Source organism: Chelon labrosus (genome assembly GCF_963514085.1).
Source record: "Chelon labrosus genome assembly, chromosome: 16".
NCBI classification, from domain to species: Eukaryota; Metazoa; Chordata; class Actinopteri; order Mugiliformes; family Mugilidae; genus Chelon; species Chelon labrosus.
In genome coordinates, this window is record NC_140349.1 from 9,702,932 (window position 1) to 9,719,530 (window position 16,599).

Below are 16,599 nucleotides of genomic sequence, written 5' to 3' on the forward strand. Positions count from 1 at the left end.
ACTCTCCGTAGTCCATTACAAGAGAGGATGGCACTGGTTTTATATTAATGTTAGTTTCTGTTTATATGCACCGTAATCCTGGCACAGGCTGGAAAACAGCTTTAAGTTTAAAGGCTTTCATTTCTCTGAGCGACTTCAAGACTTAAATTTATGATATTATAATATTTGTGACTGTTTTAATTGTTGTGTGTAATACTTGTTTTTGAATTTAATTGTTGTGATGAAGAAAATCTTGATTAGATTTCCGGAATAAAGAAACCATGACTAAGTAATTAACTAACAGTGGTTTATTAGTCCATATTCATTGCAACAGATAGGCGATGCTCTCAATCTATATGAGTGCACACTGCCACCATTTGTTGCAGAGGTGTTACTGCCTCTCTTTCTTCTCACAGATGTGGAAAATGCATTGCCCCAAATCTGTCTTTAAATCACGTTAAAAGGAACATTTGCTTTGAAGAAAAAAAAAAAGCAAAGGGGTTTTGTCATTGACCCCGTTCCTATTTCGTTGCACAACCTCAAAGTTGCACACAAGTCTTTCTACGTAAATCCAATTTCTGTATTTCCTTTCTCCATTTTTACAAACCAAGGACGTCGCACAGGTCTGCATGCTTTTCTTTTCCCAGGCCGCTTCCACATAATCAGGGTCAACGTGGAACTAAACAGCTTAACAGGATGTAGCACGTCACCAAAACAGCGCCACGCCAACACTTGGTCATTGACCCTCAGCTCTGCCGGATTCAGACAATGAATGGGCAGTGTCAGTGATGGTGAGCTCATACTACACTGTGTTGGGATGAACACCGTCAGACAGAGGATGGGGGGGCGACTCTTCATCAATGGGACTCCATTATGACTCATTTGTACTGAACACCCACCACCTCTCCTCACTGTGCAGAGCTTCCCTTTGTAATACCGAGTGTGTTTCACCCAGCTCTTCAGCGATGAGTAGTCCCTGTACATATTTTTGTATTGTTTAGAAACTTGAAAACAACTGCATCAGACGCAGCGACAAATCTGTCGTTGATTATAGGAGTTTGCATGTTTTTCCCCCACTTATCTGCGTAAATGGATTCAATCTTGATCTTGAACTGAAATCGATGTTTTTAAAAGTTGGGAATTAATACTCTCGTTTTAAAACTGAAAGGCTGCGTCAGCTCGGTTTGGACAAAATTGCAGCATATATAACCAATAATAAACAGATCACGTAACTGTGAGGAACATTCATACACACATACACATACTGTGTTTGGTAACATAGAAATAGGAAATATTGAACAAATAATAGAAAGATTGCATGAATTCTCAAGGTTCCTTCCGGTGAAATTGGGTGGCCTTAAAAGAGCACAGTAACAAAGAGGAGCTTTCAGAGAGTGCACAACAGTTTAGCTGAACAAAAAAACTACAGGCAAGCAATTTTAAAACCCATGTATTTGACATGGGTAATGTTCAATGCTGCAGCTCCGTCAAAAAACACGTTTGCAATGAAGATACAAACGTGTTTAGCTATAAAATTGCATCTAATCTGTGTGTGCAACATTAGCGTTACACTGCATCTCCCGCCGCTGCACAGAGCCGCTGCAGTTCCCACCCCTCGCCATGCGGTGGCAGCAGAGAGCCGACATGTGACACATTCAGCAGCCTCCACGCCCATATGGAGACGTTTACGCCAAATTTCCGCACTTTGTGGTCGGTAGGAGGAGCCGAAGAAGACAAGGCACTGAAGTTTTCTCCCTCTTCTGTTGCGGTTGCATTTGTTAACACCTGAGTAGCAATGGCAAGATTTCTTCTTAGAGCCAACCTAAGGAGATGCATCGCCTCTCAGATTAGAATGGCATCTGATCAGGTAAACTGTGGCGGATGATTGGTGACAGCTCTTCACGTTAGCATTAGCTTGCTAACATAATAGTGATAGCCGGACGGAGCCAGCTAGCACGTTAAATCTAAGGCTGCAGCATACATCTTATGGCCCCAATGTAAACAACGCAGAGAATAATTTTTTTTTTTTTATATATATATTTTACTATTTGTCAATGTAACATTTAACTCAGGCATATATCTCACTAAAAGACTTAAGTTTACGACAGCAATCAGCTGATCTGTTGTTAACATGAGCAGTTTGATCATAGATAAATTAAACATGTCACTTGATCATGTTTTAACTTTATAAAATGCGCAAATAAAGTTGCAAGAAAAAGTAAATAAACCCTTTGAAATTGTTTACATTTACCTGTGAATTTGTCATTATCTGTGTGAACCATACCATGTGTCAAACCTGGAGTCCAGTCATTGAAACAAAGCTATTGATGTAAACCATGCTTTGGAAAAAAAAATAAAGACTTATAAAAGCAAATATTCATCAGTGATTGTTTAAAAATGGCGATGATCTCCCTAGACTTATGTCCTGTGCAAAGGTGATTCCAAAGGTGCAGGCCATATTGTGGAGTGAGTCTATGTTTATGTTTGCAGGCGCACTTTGCTCAGATCATGGTGCATGATTGCCTTAATTACACCTTTACACACTAGAGATGCTCTGAAATGACCTAAGGAGCCATTCACAGCAGGCATCATATGAGTTGAAGCAGTGCTCCCAAATTTCCTCCTGTGCAGAAGCACTTGTATGAAGTTATTTTAGGACATAATAAAATATTCCCTCTGTGCGTTCCAGCTTGGTGAACTGGGAAAGGGAGCAGGAAAAGGTGGAGGCGGTGGGGGCTCGGTGAGGGAGGCAGGAGGTGCATTTGGAAAGAGAGAAGCGGCAGAGGAGGAGCGGTACTTCAGGTGAGAAGCGAGACGATGCATTTTTAATCACACTGCTGGAAGCCTGTGCCTGTATCTGTGGTTTTCTTCTTCGCTGTGACCCGATTTTCTTGATTTTGCTTGCAGGCAGAAGGAGAAGGAGCAGATGGAAGCGCTGAGGAAGCATCATGTGGAGGAAATTGAGCACCACAAAAAGGAGATTGAGCGCCTACAGAAGGAGATCGACCGCCACAAGGGCAAAATCAGAAAGCTCAAGCATGATGATTGAAGCTTTGGAGCTGGTTGTCATGAATCTCCCTGAGGGGCCATCCATCTTTTTTTAAAAAGTAAATGATTAGCAGATGTAGGGTTTTCTGCTTGAGGCGGGTCCTATATGGGAGCTCATACTGACATCTAAAAACAATAAAATGATTAATTGTTATTCCATAAAAGCTTTAGAATATGTGTGAGTCATTGCCTACCCCTCTCCTTTACTGTCAGCTGCTTTGAAATTTGTTTACTGGAATTAAGAGGTTGGTCCAATGTGTAGTTTCTCAAGAAATGTTGGATTTCATTGGCCTAAAAAACTGGCAGTTAAAGTTCAATCTCTATGGTTGGATAGTTTGTGATAAAGCGCTCGTTTTCATTGCCTGCGCAGCCCGCTGTAGTTGAGTGGCTTACCCACTAAGCAGGGGGACCTAATAAACTCACGAGATTTGTAGGTAGTAAATTAAAGCTACTTTGTCCCATTTTGCAAAGTAACTGTCTCCCAAACAACTCATACTCTTCTGATGCACACTGCGAAGACTCCGGTCCTGGCTTTGCAAAACGAACACACCCTTCCCAAATCGCGAGTTTCCCCTTCACATCTCGCGATGTTTGCGGAGCGGTGGCGTTGTTCGGGCGAGCCGACGACGAGACCGTAGCTGTCTGGAAATTTGTCTCGTGGGTTACACTCAAACGTATTAATCGTATTAGACATTTTTGTACGTCCGACAAGTTCATCGTTTCACACTTTTGCACGCACCGCAGTTAGTTTTCCAAATTAGGCTGGTAAGTTTGGCTAACTATCTGTTTGCACGTTGTACGGTGCGTGTGTGTTTGATTTGTGAGAGGTGCGTCTGCACGGCGAGGCCTTCGTTTATAAGCTCGCTAGCTAGCCGAAAGCTAACCATAATTTCCGCTGGCTCAAAAAATGCATAAATATGTGGGTCCCTGGCTTGTTACGGAAACCGCAACGAAAGCGGATCTAATTTTAACAGTTTGCGGGAAATTTAAAAGCGCGTGAAGCTAAATTCAATACATAATAACGTATTTATCGCTAGCTAGCAAGCTGCATGTGAAGGGGGCGGGACTGTGGCTGTAGGTGCTTTCTTGAAGTAATCGGGTTGTGCGAAATATCAACACAAACATTTCCACATTAATTAGAATAGAAAAACTGTATTGTAATTATTGTAATTTGCCGTAACGTAAGTTATTAATTTAAACTTGCTGCCTGCAGTTTATCAATATTAAAATAACAGTATTGGTAGTGAAGTCACATAGATAACAAACTAAAAATCAGATATCCACTTAACAGCATTGTTTAAATTGAAGTTGAGTTTCAAAGATTTCTAGTATTTGTTGGAAGATCCTTAAAAAGTATCATAATTCAAAAATTGATTTTCTTGATTTTTGTGTTACAGAAGAATGGCTGCCGCTGAGGTGAACGGTAGTTCTGCCCCGGCAAAGGAGGATGAGGAGCCCATGGATGTGACAACAACACACACAGAGAACTATGTGACCCTCCTTGATGCTGGACTGCCCCAGAAGGTGGCTGAGAGCTTAGATAACATCTTCCAGACAGGTGCGTGGTTGTTTTGACTCCAAAAGCTCTTAAAATATTACTTTTAACACGTTGTGTCGCAGTAGTAAATGTGTTAACGTACCTTGTAACCACAGGCTTAGTGGCGTATGTTGACCTGGATGAAAGGGCTATCGATGCGCTGCGAGAGTTCAACGAGGAGGGAGCGCTCACGGTGCTACAGCAGTTCAAAGAGAGTGACTTGTCCCACGTACAGGTATCCTTGTGATGGATTACGTCCTTTTTTTCCTTTTTTACGTCCGAGAGGTGTTGTGTTGATTTAGTATGAGGCACATGACAACATCTCATTTGTTTTGTTTTCTTTTAATGTAGAATAAAAGTGCTTTCCTTTGTGGAGTCATGAAGACCTACAGACAGAGAGAAAAACAAGGAAGCAAAGTACAAGAGTCCACCAAGGGCCCAGATGAGGCAAAAATAAAGGTAAACAAAGTTAATTTGGCTGAGTTCTTCGGTTTATAATGTCGCAGTGACTGTCGTGTAAACATGCCTTCGCAGATTGCAAGTGAGTTCATGTTTGCTTTTGTCTTTTTTTCAGGCGCTGTTGGAGCGGACAGGATACACTCTGGATGTCACTACCGGCCAGAGAAAATATGGAGGTCCCCCGCCTGAGGATGTGTACATAGGTTCACAACCAGGGATTGGAACTGAGGTAGATTGATGGAGAAGGATGAAATATCTCTGTTGAGATGTTGAAGAATATGATGTTTTAAAAATTGAGTATTATAAATAGTGTTTTACAAATTTTTACACTCATCCACATGTTTCTTCTTCTTCTTCTTCTTCAGGTTTTTGTTGGTAAAATCCCCAGGGATTTGTATGAAGATGAGCTGGTGCCGCTGTTTGAGTCTGCTGGTCCCATCTGGGACCTCAGGTTAATGATGGATCCTCTCTCTGGCCAGAACAGAGGTTATGCCTTCATCACATATTGCAATAAGGACGATGCACAAAAGGCTGTGAAGCTTGTAAGTAGCAATACTTGGTGGTATATGGTGGTGTTTTTTTGTTTTTTTTTCAATAATCAATTTCACCGATTTGTTAATCTGTTTTATTTTCAGTGTGATAACCATGAAATCCGCCCTGGCAAGTACTTGGGAGTGTGTATATCTGTTGCGAACAATCGCCTGTTTGTTGGATCGATTCCAAAGAACAAGACAAGAGAAAGTATATTGGAAGATTTTGGAAAAGTCACAGGTTTGTTTCCTGTACACATGAATGGATTTGTTTCAGAAACTCGTCAAAACAAGATGATACACATGATAACTGTTTCTGGTAGTCAGAGGTGTTGTTGCTTTACCTTACAGAGGGTCTCCAAGAGGTGATCTTGTACCACCAACCAGACGACAAGAAGAAGAACCGTGGCTTCTGTTTCCTGGAGTACGAGGATCACAAGTCTGCAGCGCAGGCTCGCCGCCGCCTAATGAGTGGCAAGGTCAAAGTGTGGGGGAACCCAGTTACTGTGGAGTGGGCAGACCCTGTTGCCGAACCAGACCCGGAGGTCATGGCCAAGGTTAGTATTTCTCATCTCTCTTTCTCATACCAAGCATCTTCTGTTCTTCAGGGAAACAAACATCCTGTTTTTCTGTCACAGGTAAAGGTGCTTTTTGTAAGGAAGCTGGCCACAGCAGTGACTGAAGAGCTCCTGGAAAAAACCTTCTCTCAGTTCGGAAAGCTAGAACGAGTGAAGAAGTTGAAAGACTACGCCTTTGTCCATTTTGAAGACAGGGATGCTGCCGTAAAGGTGGGTTCTTCAAGTTTTGGTCAAGGCATTTTTATATGCGTGAAGATTCTGTGTGTTAATGGATTGTTTTGTTTAGGCAATGGATGAGATGAATGGTAAGGAGCTGGGAGGAGAGGAGATTGAGATTGTGTTGGCAAAGCCCCCTGACAAGAAGAGGAAAGAGCGCCAAGCAGCGCGGCAGACCACCAGGAACGCAGGGTGAGTTAGGCATTTGAGGGTCAGCTGCTCAACCTGTTGTCATGTAATCAGTCAAATGTATAATACACCATGTCCTTTAATGCAGGTATGATGACTACTACTACTACCCCCCTCCACGCATGCCGCCACCAGGCCGAGGCAGGGGTCGTGGTGGCCGAGGGGGCTATGCCTACCCACCAGATTACTATGGCTATGACGACTACTATGACGACTACTATGGCTACGACTATCATGACTACCGTGGTGGCTATGAAGACCCTTACTACGGCTACGAAGACGTGTACAGCATGAGGGGCCGTGGTACTCGTCCCAGCAGGGGAGGGCCTCCTCCACCTAGGGCCCGTGGAGCTCCGCCGGCACGAGGCCGTGGCGGCTACGCCCAACGAGGGCCGCCCCTGGGTGGCCCGAGGGGTGGCCGAGGCGGGCGGGGAGCCCCTTTCCAGCCTCAGAGGGGCCGTGGTCCTCGCGGTGCCAGAGGCAATCGCGGGGGAAACGTCGGCGGAAAGAGGAAGGCAGACGTGTTTAACCAGCCTGACTCCAAGCGCCGCCAGACCAACAACCAACAGAACTGGGGGTCCCAGCCCATCGCCCAGCAGCCCCTGCAGCAAGGGGCCGACTATTCTGGTAACTATGGTTACAGTAATGACACCATGGAGTTTTCACAGGATTCTTATGGGCAGCAGTGGAAGTAGATGCACCAAAAGGTATTTTGGCAAAGTGGCAACAAAAAAAGAGAAAAACGACAATAAAAAGGAAAAAAAAAAAAAAAACACAGGAGATTGGCCACAATTTTTTGATTGACTTTTTATTCTTCATCCCTCACGAAAAAAAAAATATCTGTATATATCTCAGAAAATAAATGGACAGACCCCAGAATTGGCTCGAGATGATTGGCCTGAAAGCCTTTTGGCTGAAGAAATGAACGTAACCGTTGTGGTGAATCATTTCTTACTCCTACGGTTACATTGGGACATGTGTCTTTAAAAACACACACAAAAAAAAAACACTTTTATTGTTACTTTTTGTTCCTGATTCTTTTAAAGCCAACAATGAACATTTACAAAAAAAAGTGGACATTCATACTCAAAAGTCTGAGAGGACATTAAATAATGAATATTGCCTTGCAGGAAGTTTTTGTCCATGCCCCCTTTCTCCCCTTTCCTTCTTGTACTCTCTTTATTTGTGGTTTCTCATAGTTGCTTAGGGACTTGCCTGTAAATAAATGCATATGGTTAGAGCTTCATACTTCATTTTTTGCAATGGTGGAGAAAGGAATCCACAGGAAGGAAGAAAATCACGTTTTGTAATGTTCAAAGTGTATGCCTAGCCTTTCTAGAGATAGACAAATTGTGTTTTTTTAAAACTGATACCATAACTTCATATGTTTTCTTTAAAGTTGCCCAGTAGAATTTGGTTTGGCTTACCTTAAGAGCCATAGCAGTTTGTTCTCTGATGTTCTTTGTATTTATAACTTTTACGTTTGTTCCGTTTCAATAAAACTCAGCTGAGCATCAGTCAATTGTCAGATACTCAAATTCAGTGTTGTGCTTCAGTACTTGATTTGATTTTTTAGCCTCAATTCTCACATTTGGATGAAGATCTTCCTTTCAAATTTCTTTGCCCTCAAAGGACAATCAGAAATTGTGAATTCATACCACGCGACAAGAGAGCTGTCTGGATGACTCAGTGCCTAAACAGGATTTTAACCCTTTTACTCTTCAGTGCATGATCAGTCAGACTGCAGTAATTTCCTGCACACAGCCCCTGTTGTGAAAGTTACCGCCACAACAATTTAAAGGACCAAACTGTAAATTTGGTTCCTTGTCATTAACCAAGATTGTTCCTGTCTGTCAAAGTGTGTGCACAGGTGTATAGTTTATATTTCCTCAGGAGAAGGAATCCAATTCACACCTGTCAACATTATCTGAATATTTGTATGGGATGTAGTTTTTTAATTGATTCTTTTTATTATTATTATTTGAATCTTCACATCTTTTTGATGTAAACGGTGTTTACTAGGGCGGGGCTCTACTGAAGCCTATACTCTGTACACCTTCACACAAACTTTGAAGACGAGAACAGTTTTGGATAATGATGAGACGTCCCGATATCGACACCCTCACAACATTTGACTCGGAATGGATTTGTACTTGTTCAATGAGTTGTCTCCAGTTCAAAATCGGCACATCATCTGAACCATCCTTTCTCTCCTTTTGACGACACCAAGGATCTGACCATCCAAAGGGTTAAAATTCTTAAAAGCGATCATCTGTCAGAATTTGTTTTTACCGTAGAAAAATTCTTTAGCTACTGCCTCTTGCTACCATGGTATCATTGTATTTGTTTCATGTGTCTGTCCTCTTATTCCAACCTGCCTAGGTGGAGAAGCATTGAGAGCGGCACCACTAGAATGAGGAACTCACCTGAACGGTACTCAAGGGTGAGCTAGCCTTGCACAGAGTACTGTCTCCTCCTGTAGCTAACTGTAATCACTGGCGAAACACTAGCCATAATTATACATTGTTCTTTTTTTTTTTTTTGTTATTGTTTCCTTACTAATATACTGTCCTATGAATCAAGCTTTATTATTGGGTAGGAGTGTGATTTTTCTTTTCCAGGCTATGATGAAGACAAGTCACTAAAGTTGACTCGGGAATCACTGGACACATTGCATGTTCTAGGGCTTTAGGGGACAAATGAATAGCTTCCATTTCCTTTTCACCAAAGGCCAAAAGAAGTTTTCTTTAAACTGGATTAAACGGCCAGAAGGCAGACAGTCATGGATTGGGTAAGCGCTATAAATTTAAAACCATGCGAGCACCTGCTGCCTGCCTTGGCTTACTGCACTGAAATCACCTCAGCTGTCTGCACAAACATGAAATGGACTTTTCCCCTTCTGCACCACTAGAGGTAGCAGCTCCACACCAGCACGAATAATGGTCCATTGTCTATCCGACGTTGCATTAATTGGCCATTTTCAGAGCTGGAAAGGTAATAATTACTAGGATGGCACTGCATAAAGGTGCTACTTTTTAAATATGCTCACATAGCAGTGAGGTACTGGTTTTAATATTTGTGAAATTGGCTGATGTTGGAACAATGGCTGCGCCTCAAAACTGACGTGTTTACCCTGTAACACCACATGATGGCAGTAGATGTGCCTCTTTATTTATATTTCACAGGTAAGACTGGGATGTAGTGGCCACAGTGCAACTGAAAGCTTGTTGACACATTTTTGATTTGCATCAAAGTGCCATCAAATGCTGGAGTGTCCTTTAAATAGCTTCTCATATCAGAACTGTGTCTTTATATGTTGCCTCTTGTCACCAGGCAGTAAAGGAGCTGCCCCCATCCATGTGATTGAGTTCACAGAATTGGAAGGACTAATTGGTAAGATTGTTCATTATCAACTAATGCTCAGAAAGACCGAACATGTTCTTAGGTTTGTTGTATTTTAAAGCATAATGTTGGATGTCCTAGTTTTCTGTTGAATCTTCTCAGAGCAAGTAAGTTGGTTTTTCAGAATAAAACTCTGCAACACTGCAGATACACACACATATATATATATCTATATATATATAGATATATATATATAAAACCATCATATTTTGCATTATGCTAAACACAATGTAATCTGATTCTGGTCTTGCACTGTGTTTAACAGCCATGCCTATCTTTAGAAACGGATCAGGTGTTTACATGTCTTTGTCTGTTTGGGTATTTTTCTAGGTCGGAGTCAGGACAGCGTTCTCCAGGTGTGAGCCCGACCCTGAACAGGAATTCACATCCCTTGGGATGAACTCTACAACACGAAGGTCCAACATCCAGGGGCGAACCCGCTGGCTGTCCTGCTGACAGCTCAGGAGAAGTTAGAGGTGGGACATAATTGTGGATCAGTGTCATCTGCTTGTAGTTCCTATTTTAGCAACTTCTTACTGTCAGTAAATGTACATGTCAGTAAGTTTATTGATCTTTTCCATTTGCTGTGAGTTGTTAAATTAACTCTGTTCAATGTGTTTTGCACTCAGGTCAGAAATAAGTAGGAGGATGCAGCTGATGAATACATGACCCACAGCTCCATCTAGCAGCCTGCTGCTTCCATATCCATCGCAAAGAATTATTTATGTAAGGGGAAATGATCTGTGCTTTTGATTGTCAAATGTATGTCATTGCCCAAATAAATATGAGTCTTTGTGTGAGCATATTTGCAATTTCTTTTATATTAATGTGGACCCTCAGGAAGCCATCCTTTGCTTTATCAGTGAGTTTATTACTAATTTTTAGTACAGTAAAGTACAAACCAGACAAACAGACAAATTGTCTGTTAAATGGGTGTTAAATCAACCTCTGTCCATCTTGCTCTATGTGAATACTGTGAGAGATTACAGGTGTTCAGAGGTGTCCAAACCTGCAGGAATTCCTCTAAAACGAATTTGTAAGGTATGGCATATTGAAATGTATTTATTGACGTTGAGTAGGTTGGGACACAGACTGTTTTCTACAGTGTGTGGGTTGAGCTCCTTTGGAAAGTTCCAGACCCACTGATAGAACCGCAGAGCCTGCCAGTAGATAAATGCGATGGTTCGTATGATGCACCACGTGTTTATATCTGTGTTTCAAAACCTTTAAATGGATTGTTTAAATAAATGTCCAGTGTGGCACAAACATTAAACGATAGGTGAAAAAAAATCAGTTCCGAAAATTTAAATCGGTTCGTAACGCTCCGGTGTAGCGGCATCTGTACAAAGCGGAAGTAAATACTCTTTATAGGAACTGCTTCCGGTCTTCAAAATAAAGGTACGCTAAAATTAAAAACGTGCGAACTCGGACTTTGCACAACGTTTAAAATATCGCAATGCAAGGCGCATACATTTCGGTTTGAATCTGCAAACTCTGCGATATATATATATATATATATATTTTTTTTTTTTTTTTTTTTTTTTACAGCCGTTGAGATTTTATGTTTAATATTTATTACTTATTAAATAGAATTTAATGTAAATATACATACACAATTGTATACATATATAAATAAGTACTTACTTTATAAATGGATCCACTAATAAATTTAACTAATAGAAAAAAATGATCGAAAGCTAAATTAATATGTGGTCACGTGACGTCGATACGTCACATGTAAACCAGTGTGAAGATGGCGGCCGCCGGAGGAGAGCCTTCTGTTCATACTGTCTCGGATGAGTTATTTCAAAATTTTTACACGGAGGTACGACAGAGCTTGTGTTAAATTATATTTTTTAAAAGCGTCGGTCGCTCTCTGTACATCGGCTGAAGCCGGCTTGTGAACGGTTCTCAGGTTTATCACCTGTGAGGCCTGGCAGACGTGAGCATTGGCTAACGACGAGAAGCTAACGTTCACTGAGACGTCTGTTAGCAGTGTTCAGTGTAGTGTTATCACAAAACTTGCGAGGATTGTCTACGCTTTTACGTTGTTATTCTCAGCTAGTGTGAAAGCAGATCACTTAAACCAAAAGCACAGCTGCTTAATGTCGGTTATTCTTTTAATCGGGTGCTGTAATCTGTCTGTCAGTCATATTATGTTAATTAAATGGGGCCAGACTCCCAGAAGAGATTAAAACATCCTTTCTTCTTATCCTGTTTCATTCTTGCATATGGCTGTACCGATAAAAGAAAGAAAGAAAGAAACTACCATTGAAAATATTATTAGACAAGGAAGTTTCAGGTGAGTTTTTATGTACTTTTTGTTTTTTGACAGGTGAAGCAGATTGAGAAGAGAGATTCTGTGTTGACCTCCAAGCAGCAGATTGACAGACTGCTCAGACCTGGAGCATCGTACTTCAATCTCAACCCCTTTGAGGTATTTTTTATTTTTTTTTAATCAACATATACTTCATATTAATTACTTAAATGTTGCATTTGCATTGTTGTTCGTTTTTTTTAGATGCTAAGTGTACAAAGCAAAATTACAGTCTACATTAAATATATTGGAGTGTGATAAAATGAGCTAATACATGTGGGAAGTTGTGAAACGATTGTTTGGTTTACTTAACAAATGACTTAAACAGTTGGTTTGAGCAAGACAAGCTGAAAGCATTGGCTGAACTTATTGTGAATCACTCAAGTACATGTAGATACACATATACATGTGAACAATTTGTTCTGTTTAACCCACCTATTTGCACTCGTTCTCCAAACTGGAGAATGAATGAGTTATATTCTCAAACTGTCAGGTAACATCATCAGCTATATCTTGTATTTGTATCATCATCAGATTCTACATGTACGCTTTAGTCAGATGTATGTATCTGCTGCTCTCTCGTCTCTCTCTTTTTCTGTCTCTACCCCCTATAACCCAGCCTTAGGCAGATGGGTCCACGTGAGCTGGGTTCTGCACAAGGTTTCTTCCTGTTAAAAGGGAGTTTTTCCTTACCACCGTTGCCTTCGTGCTTGTCCTGGGGGGTTTGAATTGAATTGAACTTGAAGCATTGGGCAAACATGCGAGACACGCGGAGCAGTTTTAGGGGTTAGGTGCTTTGCTCAAGGCACTTCAGCGATGGATGTAGAGGGGATTTGAATTACCCTACAGTCCGCTTCTCTAACCACTAGTAACCACAGTTCCCCCTAAACTAAGGTTACAGAGGTAATGATCCCACTGCCTCTTTTATTCTAAGCAAGTGCTCAGCAGCTTAATACAGCCATCCATTCATTATCAATATCATTACCGCTTAACCTCTAGAGGGTTGCAGGGGAGAGGTGGGGTACACCGTGTACAGGTTGCCAATATATCACAGGGCTAACACATGTTATAAAATAGTGTTTTTTTTACTGTAAATATTTCAGCATGTTAGTGATCTTATGAATTAACACTCTGGTTAAGATGCCCGATGTTGTATAAACCACTTTCTTTTCAACAGGTGCTGCAGATTGATCCAGATGCAACAGATGACGAACTGAAGAAAAGATTCCGGGCGGTAAGCAAAGAAAACGGGGGGGAAGGGGAGCCTTTTGGGGGTTTTATCTTCAATTCGACAGAGGTGTGGATAGTTTTTAATTCCTGGTCTCTTTAACTGTCCAGTTGTCCATTTTGGTCCATCCAGACAAAAATCAGGATGACCCAGATAGATCACAGAAAGCCTTCGAAGGTAAAAACTCACATATACATCTGAAAATAATGCATTTTGTAAATTTCTCATTAAACACATGAATGAATGTTAAAACAGATGCACTGCTGCTTAAAGTCACACTTCAGCAATGCTTTATTTCTTATTGCATCCTAGCTGTGGACAAGGCATACAAACTCCTACTGGATCCAGAACAGAAGAAGAGAGCCTTAGATGTGATTCATGCAGGAAAGGAATATGTGGAGCATATGGTGAGTGACCTCCATTTCAACTTACCAATGAAACATTTCATGCATTTCTGCTCCCTGTTACTCAGCTCTTTTAACCTTAACTTGTTTGGAAATTTTCATTTTTATTTAATAGGTAAAGGAGAAAAAGAAACAACTGAAAAAGGAAGGGAAATCACTGGATATGGAGGAAGATGACCCTGAAATGGTAAGTCTACATTATATAGAAATACTGTATGTACTGAGGCAATGTTGACAGTGAGTTAAATATCATGATGTCATATCATGTCATGATCATAGATGCTGTGTTCTCATTGATATAAATATCAGTGAAGTCCATCACCATGAAGTTCTCATACATATTTTATTCTTTCCTTTTCTCTCCAGTTCAAGCAAGCGGTGTATAAACAGACCATGAAGCTGTTTGCAGAGCTTGAAATCAAGAGGAAGGAAAGGGAAGCAAAAGACATGCACGAGAGGTAAAGCGTATTTACAATCTGGTTGTTGTTCTGCAAGACTGTAATGTTGATTTGCATTAATTTTAAACTTCCTAGTTTTGTTTTGAAATATTTTCCATTCACCCTCATGTATTTCTTGTATTTCTCTTAATTTAACAGGAAAAGGGCAAGAGAGGAAGAAATCGAGGCGGCAGAGAAAGCAAAGCGTGAGAGAGAATGGCAGAAAAACTTTGAGGTACACATGTCCATGTCTCATTTTTTTTTTTTTTTTTTTTTTTTAATATTCATCTTGTCTGAACATTTCTTGCCTAATGCAGAGATGGTCAAATGCTGGCCATCGAACCTGTGTGGGCTGGTTTTAATGGATTTGTACAAGATACAGTCTTTTTGCAATTATTTGGCAACACCATGTCGTACATAATCTGTATGTAACATACATTTTAAAACCATATTCAAACATCTGCTCAAATGTGGTCTGAAATGTCAAAGAAGTTTCTAATTGACGCGTCGGTGCAAAAGGTTGGAATAACATTAGACATTGGACTGGAAATGACTCCGTTGATGGATCCAGTGGTTAGGAGTGCAGCGCCCACGGTTAAAACAGGGAGGAAGTGGAATCCAAACGAGGCAGTACAGCAAGCACAGGCAGCCCTTAGGCATAGGGATATCGCAGGCAACGTACAGCAAGGGCGTGGAGGCCTAGGGCTGTGTGTAGGGAAACTTCTGTGGAACAAGGCGTCAGTACTAGAAAAGAGACAGGTGATAGTGGTAGAGATACATTAAAAAAAGAGGAAGCAGTAAGCTGCAGTGAGGCAGTGTTGCAGGCTAAGCACGGACAATGGGTGAACTGTGAGAGGGCAGAGAAAAATAAGTGAAGAGAGCTGTGGAGCATGGAGGCTAGCAGGATTAGATTTATAATAGGGGCTACGTATGATGTGCTGCCATCTCCTCAGAACCAAAACCAGTGATTAGGTCAGGATGCTGCCTGCCCACTGTGTTCTTGTGTGTATTCACTTAGCTTTATTCTGACAGGTTGTAGGGTTAGTCTTTAGCAGCTAAAGGTAGGAGGAGCCTGGGAGATGAGTGCCGACTTAAACGAGTAGCTACTTATCCCAGTCCAGATAGTTAGCACCCGGCTGCTATTGTGGTTTGAAACAGAGAAGGTAGTCTATGTTATTGAATTGGGAAGATGGAGTTGAGGAGGCTAATGAGCGCAAGAGAGCTAAATATGCAGAGATGGCCTCAGAGCAGAGCAGCGAGCCTGCCTAAATGTGTTTTGCTTGGGATCTTGGCACAAGGGATTGTAATCTCTTATCCTGTGTATTAATGAATGGAAATCAAAATCTGGAAGGAGTTATGAAATAGAAATTGTTTAGGAACCTTGTATTTACTTGCAAACCTGATGATGACCTTGCTGTCAGCATTTCCTAAATTATCTCTTATTTGTAACACATTTGCCAGGAAACGAGAGATGGGCGCGTGGACAGCTGGAGGAACTTCCAGGCCAAAGGCAAGACCAAGGAGAAGAAGAACAGGTCCTTCCTCAAACCCCCTAAAGTGAAGATGGAACAGAGGGAATGATGCTGCAAAATGGGACTTCACTAGATTTAAACAACCCAGTCATGTGTATCCTCACCTTGTTGTCTGCAGTCAGCTGTGTTAACATAATCATCACACAGTTATCAGGATACGACCTCCTCATCCCGATCCTTTACAAACTTAGTTTTGTACCTGGTTTTCTAATGTACATATTTGTGATCTGGAGCCAGAGATCATACCCGTTTCGTGCAAGAGAGACAAATGATGCATCTTCCACTTCTGTCACTGATGAGAAAAAATGTGGTTCATTGTTATGTTTGCTTCTGATTCTTTCCTCTTTTTTTTTTAAAACTGAATAAAGCTTGGTCTTAACCAGCCTACTCTGCTGTGGTTTACGAAGTGTGAAATCTGCAGAATGGTTGAGTATCAAGGTACTGACAGGACAGGACAGGGTAGGGTTTGGGAGATGGGATATCTAAATGAATGTTTGAGGATCTAGAGCTTTTACAAGCCTGAAAAATACTCACGAAATGTCCAAATATGATGTCAGAATAGAAAAAATATTTCTGGAAAGACAAGTAGCTAGCTAGACAGAAATGTTTAGCATTTTGTTTTGAGTGTAATCATATCCCCATTAATGCTACATGTTTAAAACAGTTATTAAAATAATGTGAATAAAAACACCTCCCTGGTGTTTCTTGTACATTATTTCCTATTTATGTTTTGGAAAAAAACT

General features: G+C 41.1%; 3 protein-coding genes across 8 annotated transcripts; all 3 read left to right on the forward strand.

The window, feature by feature from the left end:
- Positions 1-1,698: 1,698 nt before the first annotated feature.
- LOC311501148 (ATPase inhibitor, mitochondrial-like) lies at positions 1,699-3,202 on the forward strand. Its single transcript, XM_084562829.1, has 3 exons — positions 1,699-1,846; positions 2,669-2,781; positions 2,887-3,202. Exons 1-3 carry the CDS (start codon positions 1,775-1,777, stop codon positions 3,026-3,028), a joined length of 327 nt encoding a protein of 108 aa, XP_084418955.1. The 5' UTR covers positions 1,699-1,774; the 3' UTR covers positions 3,029-3,202.
- Positions 3,203-3,624: 422 nt separating this feature from the next.
- Positions 3,625-10,824, forward strand: LOC311501146 (heterogeneous nuclear ribonucleoprotein R). Of its 6 annotated transcripts, XM_084562827.1 has the most exons (16): positions 3,625-3,792; positions 4,425-4,585; positions 4,681-4,799; positions 4,916-5,023; positions 5,139-5,252; positions 5,389-5,565; positions 5,659-5,794; positions 5,905-6,110; positions 6,192-6,341; positions 6,418-6,539; positions 6,625-7,163; positions 8,919-9,327; positions 9,448-9,530; positions 9,870-9,929; positions 10,269-10,414; positions 10,568-10,771. In XM_084562827.1, the coding sequence occupies exons 2-12, from the start codon at positions 4,429-4,431 to the stop codon at positions 8,951-8,953; spliced, it is 1,863 nt and encodes a 620-aa protein (XP_084418953.1). In that variant the 5' UTR covers positions 3,625-3,792; positions 4,425-4,428; the 3' UTR covers positions 8,954-9,327; positions 9,448-9,530; positions 9,870-9,929; positions 10,269-10,414; positions 10,568-10,771. The 6 variants fall into 6 exon arrangements, with proteins under 6 accessions (XP_084418953.1, XP_084418950.1, XP_084418952.1 ...); XM_084562824.1 differs by having other exon boundaries at positions 9,448-9,929; positions 10,568-10,823; XM_084562826.1 differs by having other exon boundaries at positions 8,919-9,530; positions 10,568-10,775.
- An 857-nt stretch (positions 10,825-11,681) lies between these two features.
- dnajc8 (DnaJ (Hsp40) homolog, subfamily C, member 8) lies at positions 11,682-16,240 on the forward strand. Its single transcript, XM_084563895.1, has 9 exons — positions 11,682-11,763; positions 12,274-12,375; positions 13,433-13,489; positions 13,594-13,660; positions 13,796-13,890; positions 14,003-14,074; positions 14,254-14,345; positions 14,484-14,559; positions 15,786-16,240. The coding sequence occupies exons 1-9, from the start codon at positions 11,692-11,694 to the stop codon at positions 15,903-15,905; spliced, it is 753 nt and encodes a 250-aa protein (XP_084420021.1). The 5' UTR covers positions 11,682-11,691; the 3' UTR covers positions 15,906-16,240.
- Positions 16,241-16,599: the final 359 nt, after the last annotated feature.

Excerpts from the sequence above, each read along its gene's own strand:
- LOC311501146 (XM_084562822.1), top strand. The coding sequence starts at position 4,429 with ATGGCTGCCGCTGAGGTGAACGGTAGTTCTGCCCCGGCAAAGGAGGAT. Across the intron at positions 6,342-6,417 it reads ACAGGGATGCTGCCGTAAAG|GCAATGGATGAGATGAATGG; the intron begins GTGGGTTCTTCA and ends TGTTTTGTTTAG. Across the intron at positions 6,540-6,624 it reads CAGACCACCAGGAACGCAGG|GTATGATGACTACTACTACT; the intron begins GTGAGTTAGGCA and ends CCTTTAATGCAG.
- dnajc8 (XM_084563895.1), top strand. The coding sequence starts at position 11,692 with ATGGCGGCCGCCGGAGGAGAGCCTTCTGTTCATACTGTCTCGGATGAG. Across the intron at positions 13,661-13,795 it reads ATCACAGAAAGCCTTCGAAG|CTGTGGACAAGGCATACAAA; the intron begins GTAAAAACTCAC and ends ATTGCATCCTAG. Across the intron at positions 13,891-14,002 it reads AGGAATATGTGGAGCATATG|GTAAAGGAGAAAAAGAAACA; the intron begins GTGAGTGACCTC and ends TTTATTTAATAG.
- LOC311501148 (XM_084562829.1), top strand. The coding sequence starts at position 1,775 with ATGGCAAGATTTCTTCTTAGAGCCAACCTAAGGAGATGCATCGCCTCT. Across the intron at positions 1,847-2,668 it reads TTAGAATGGCATCTGATCAG|CTTGGTGAACTGGGAAAGGG; the intron begins GTAAACTGTGGC and ends TGTGCGTTCCAG. Across the intron at positions 2,782-2,886 it reads GAGGAGGAGCGGTACTTCAG|GCAGAAGGAGAAGGAGCAGA; the intron begins GTGAGAAGCGAG and ends TTTTGCTTGCAG.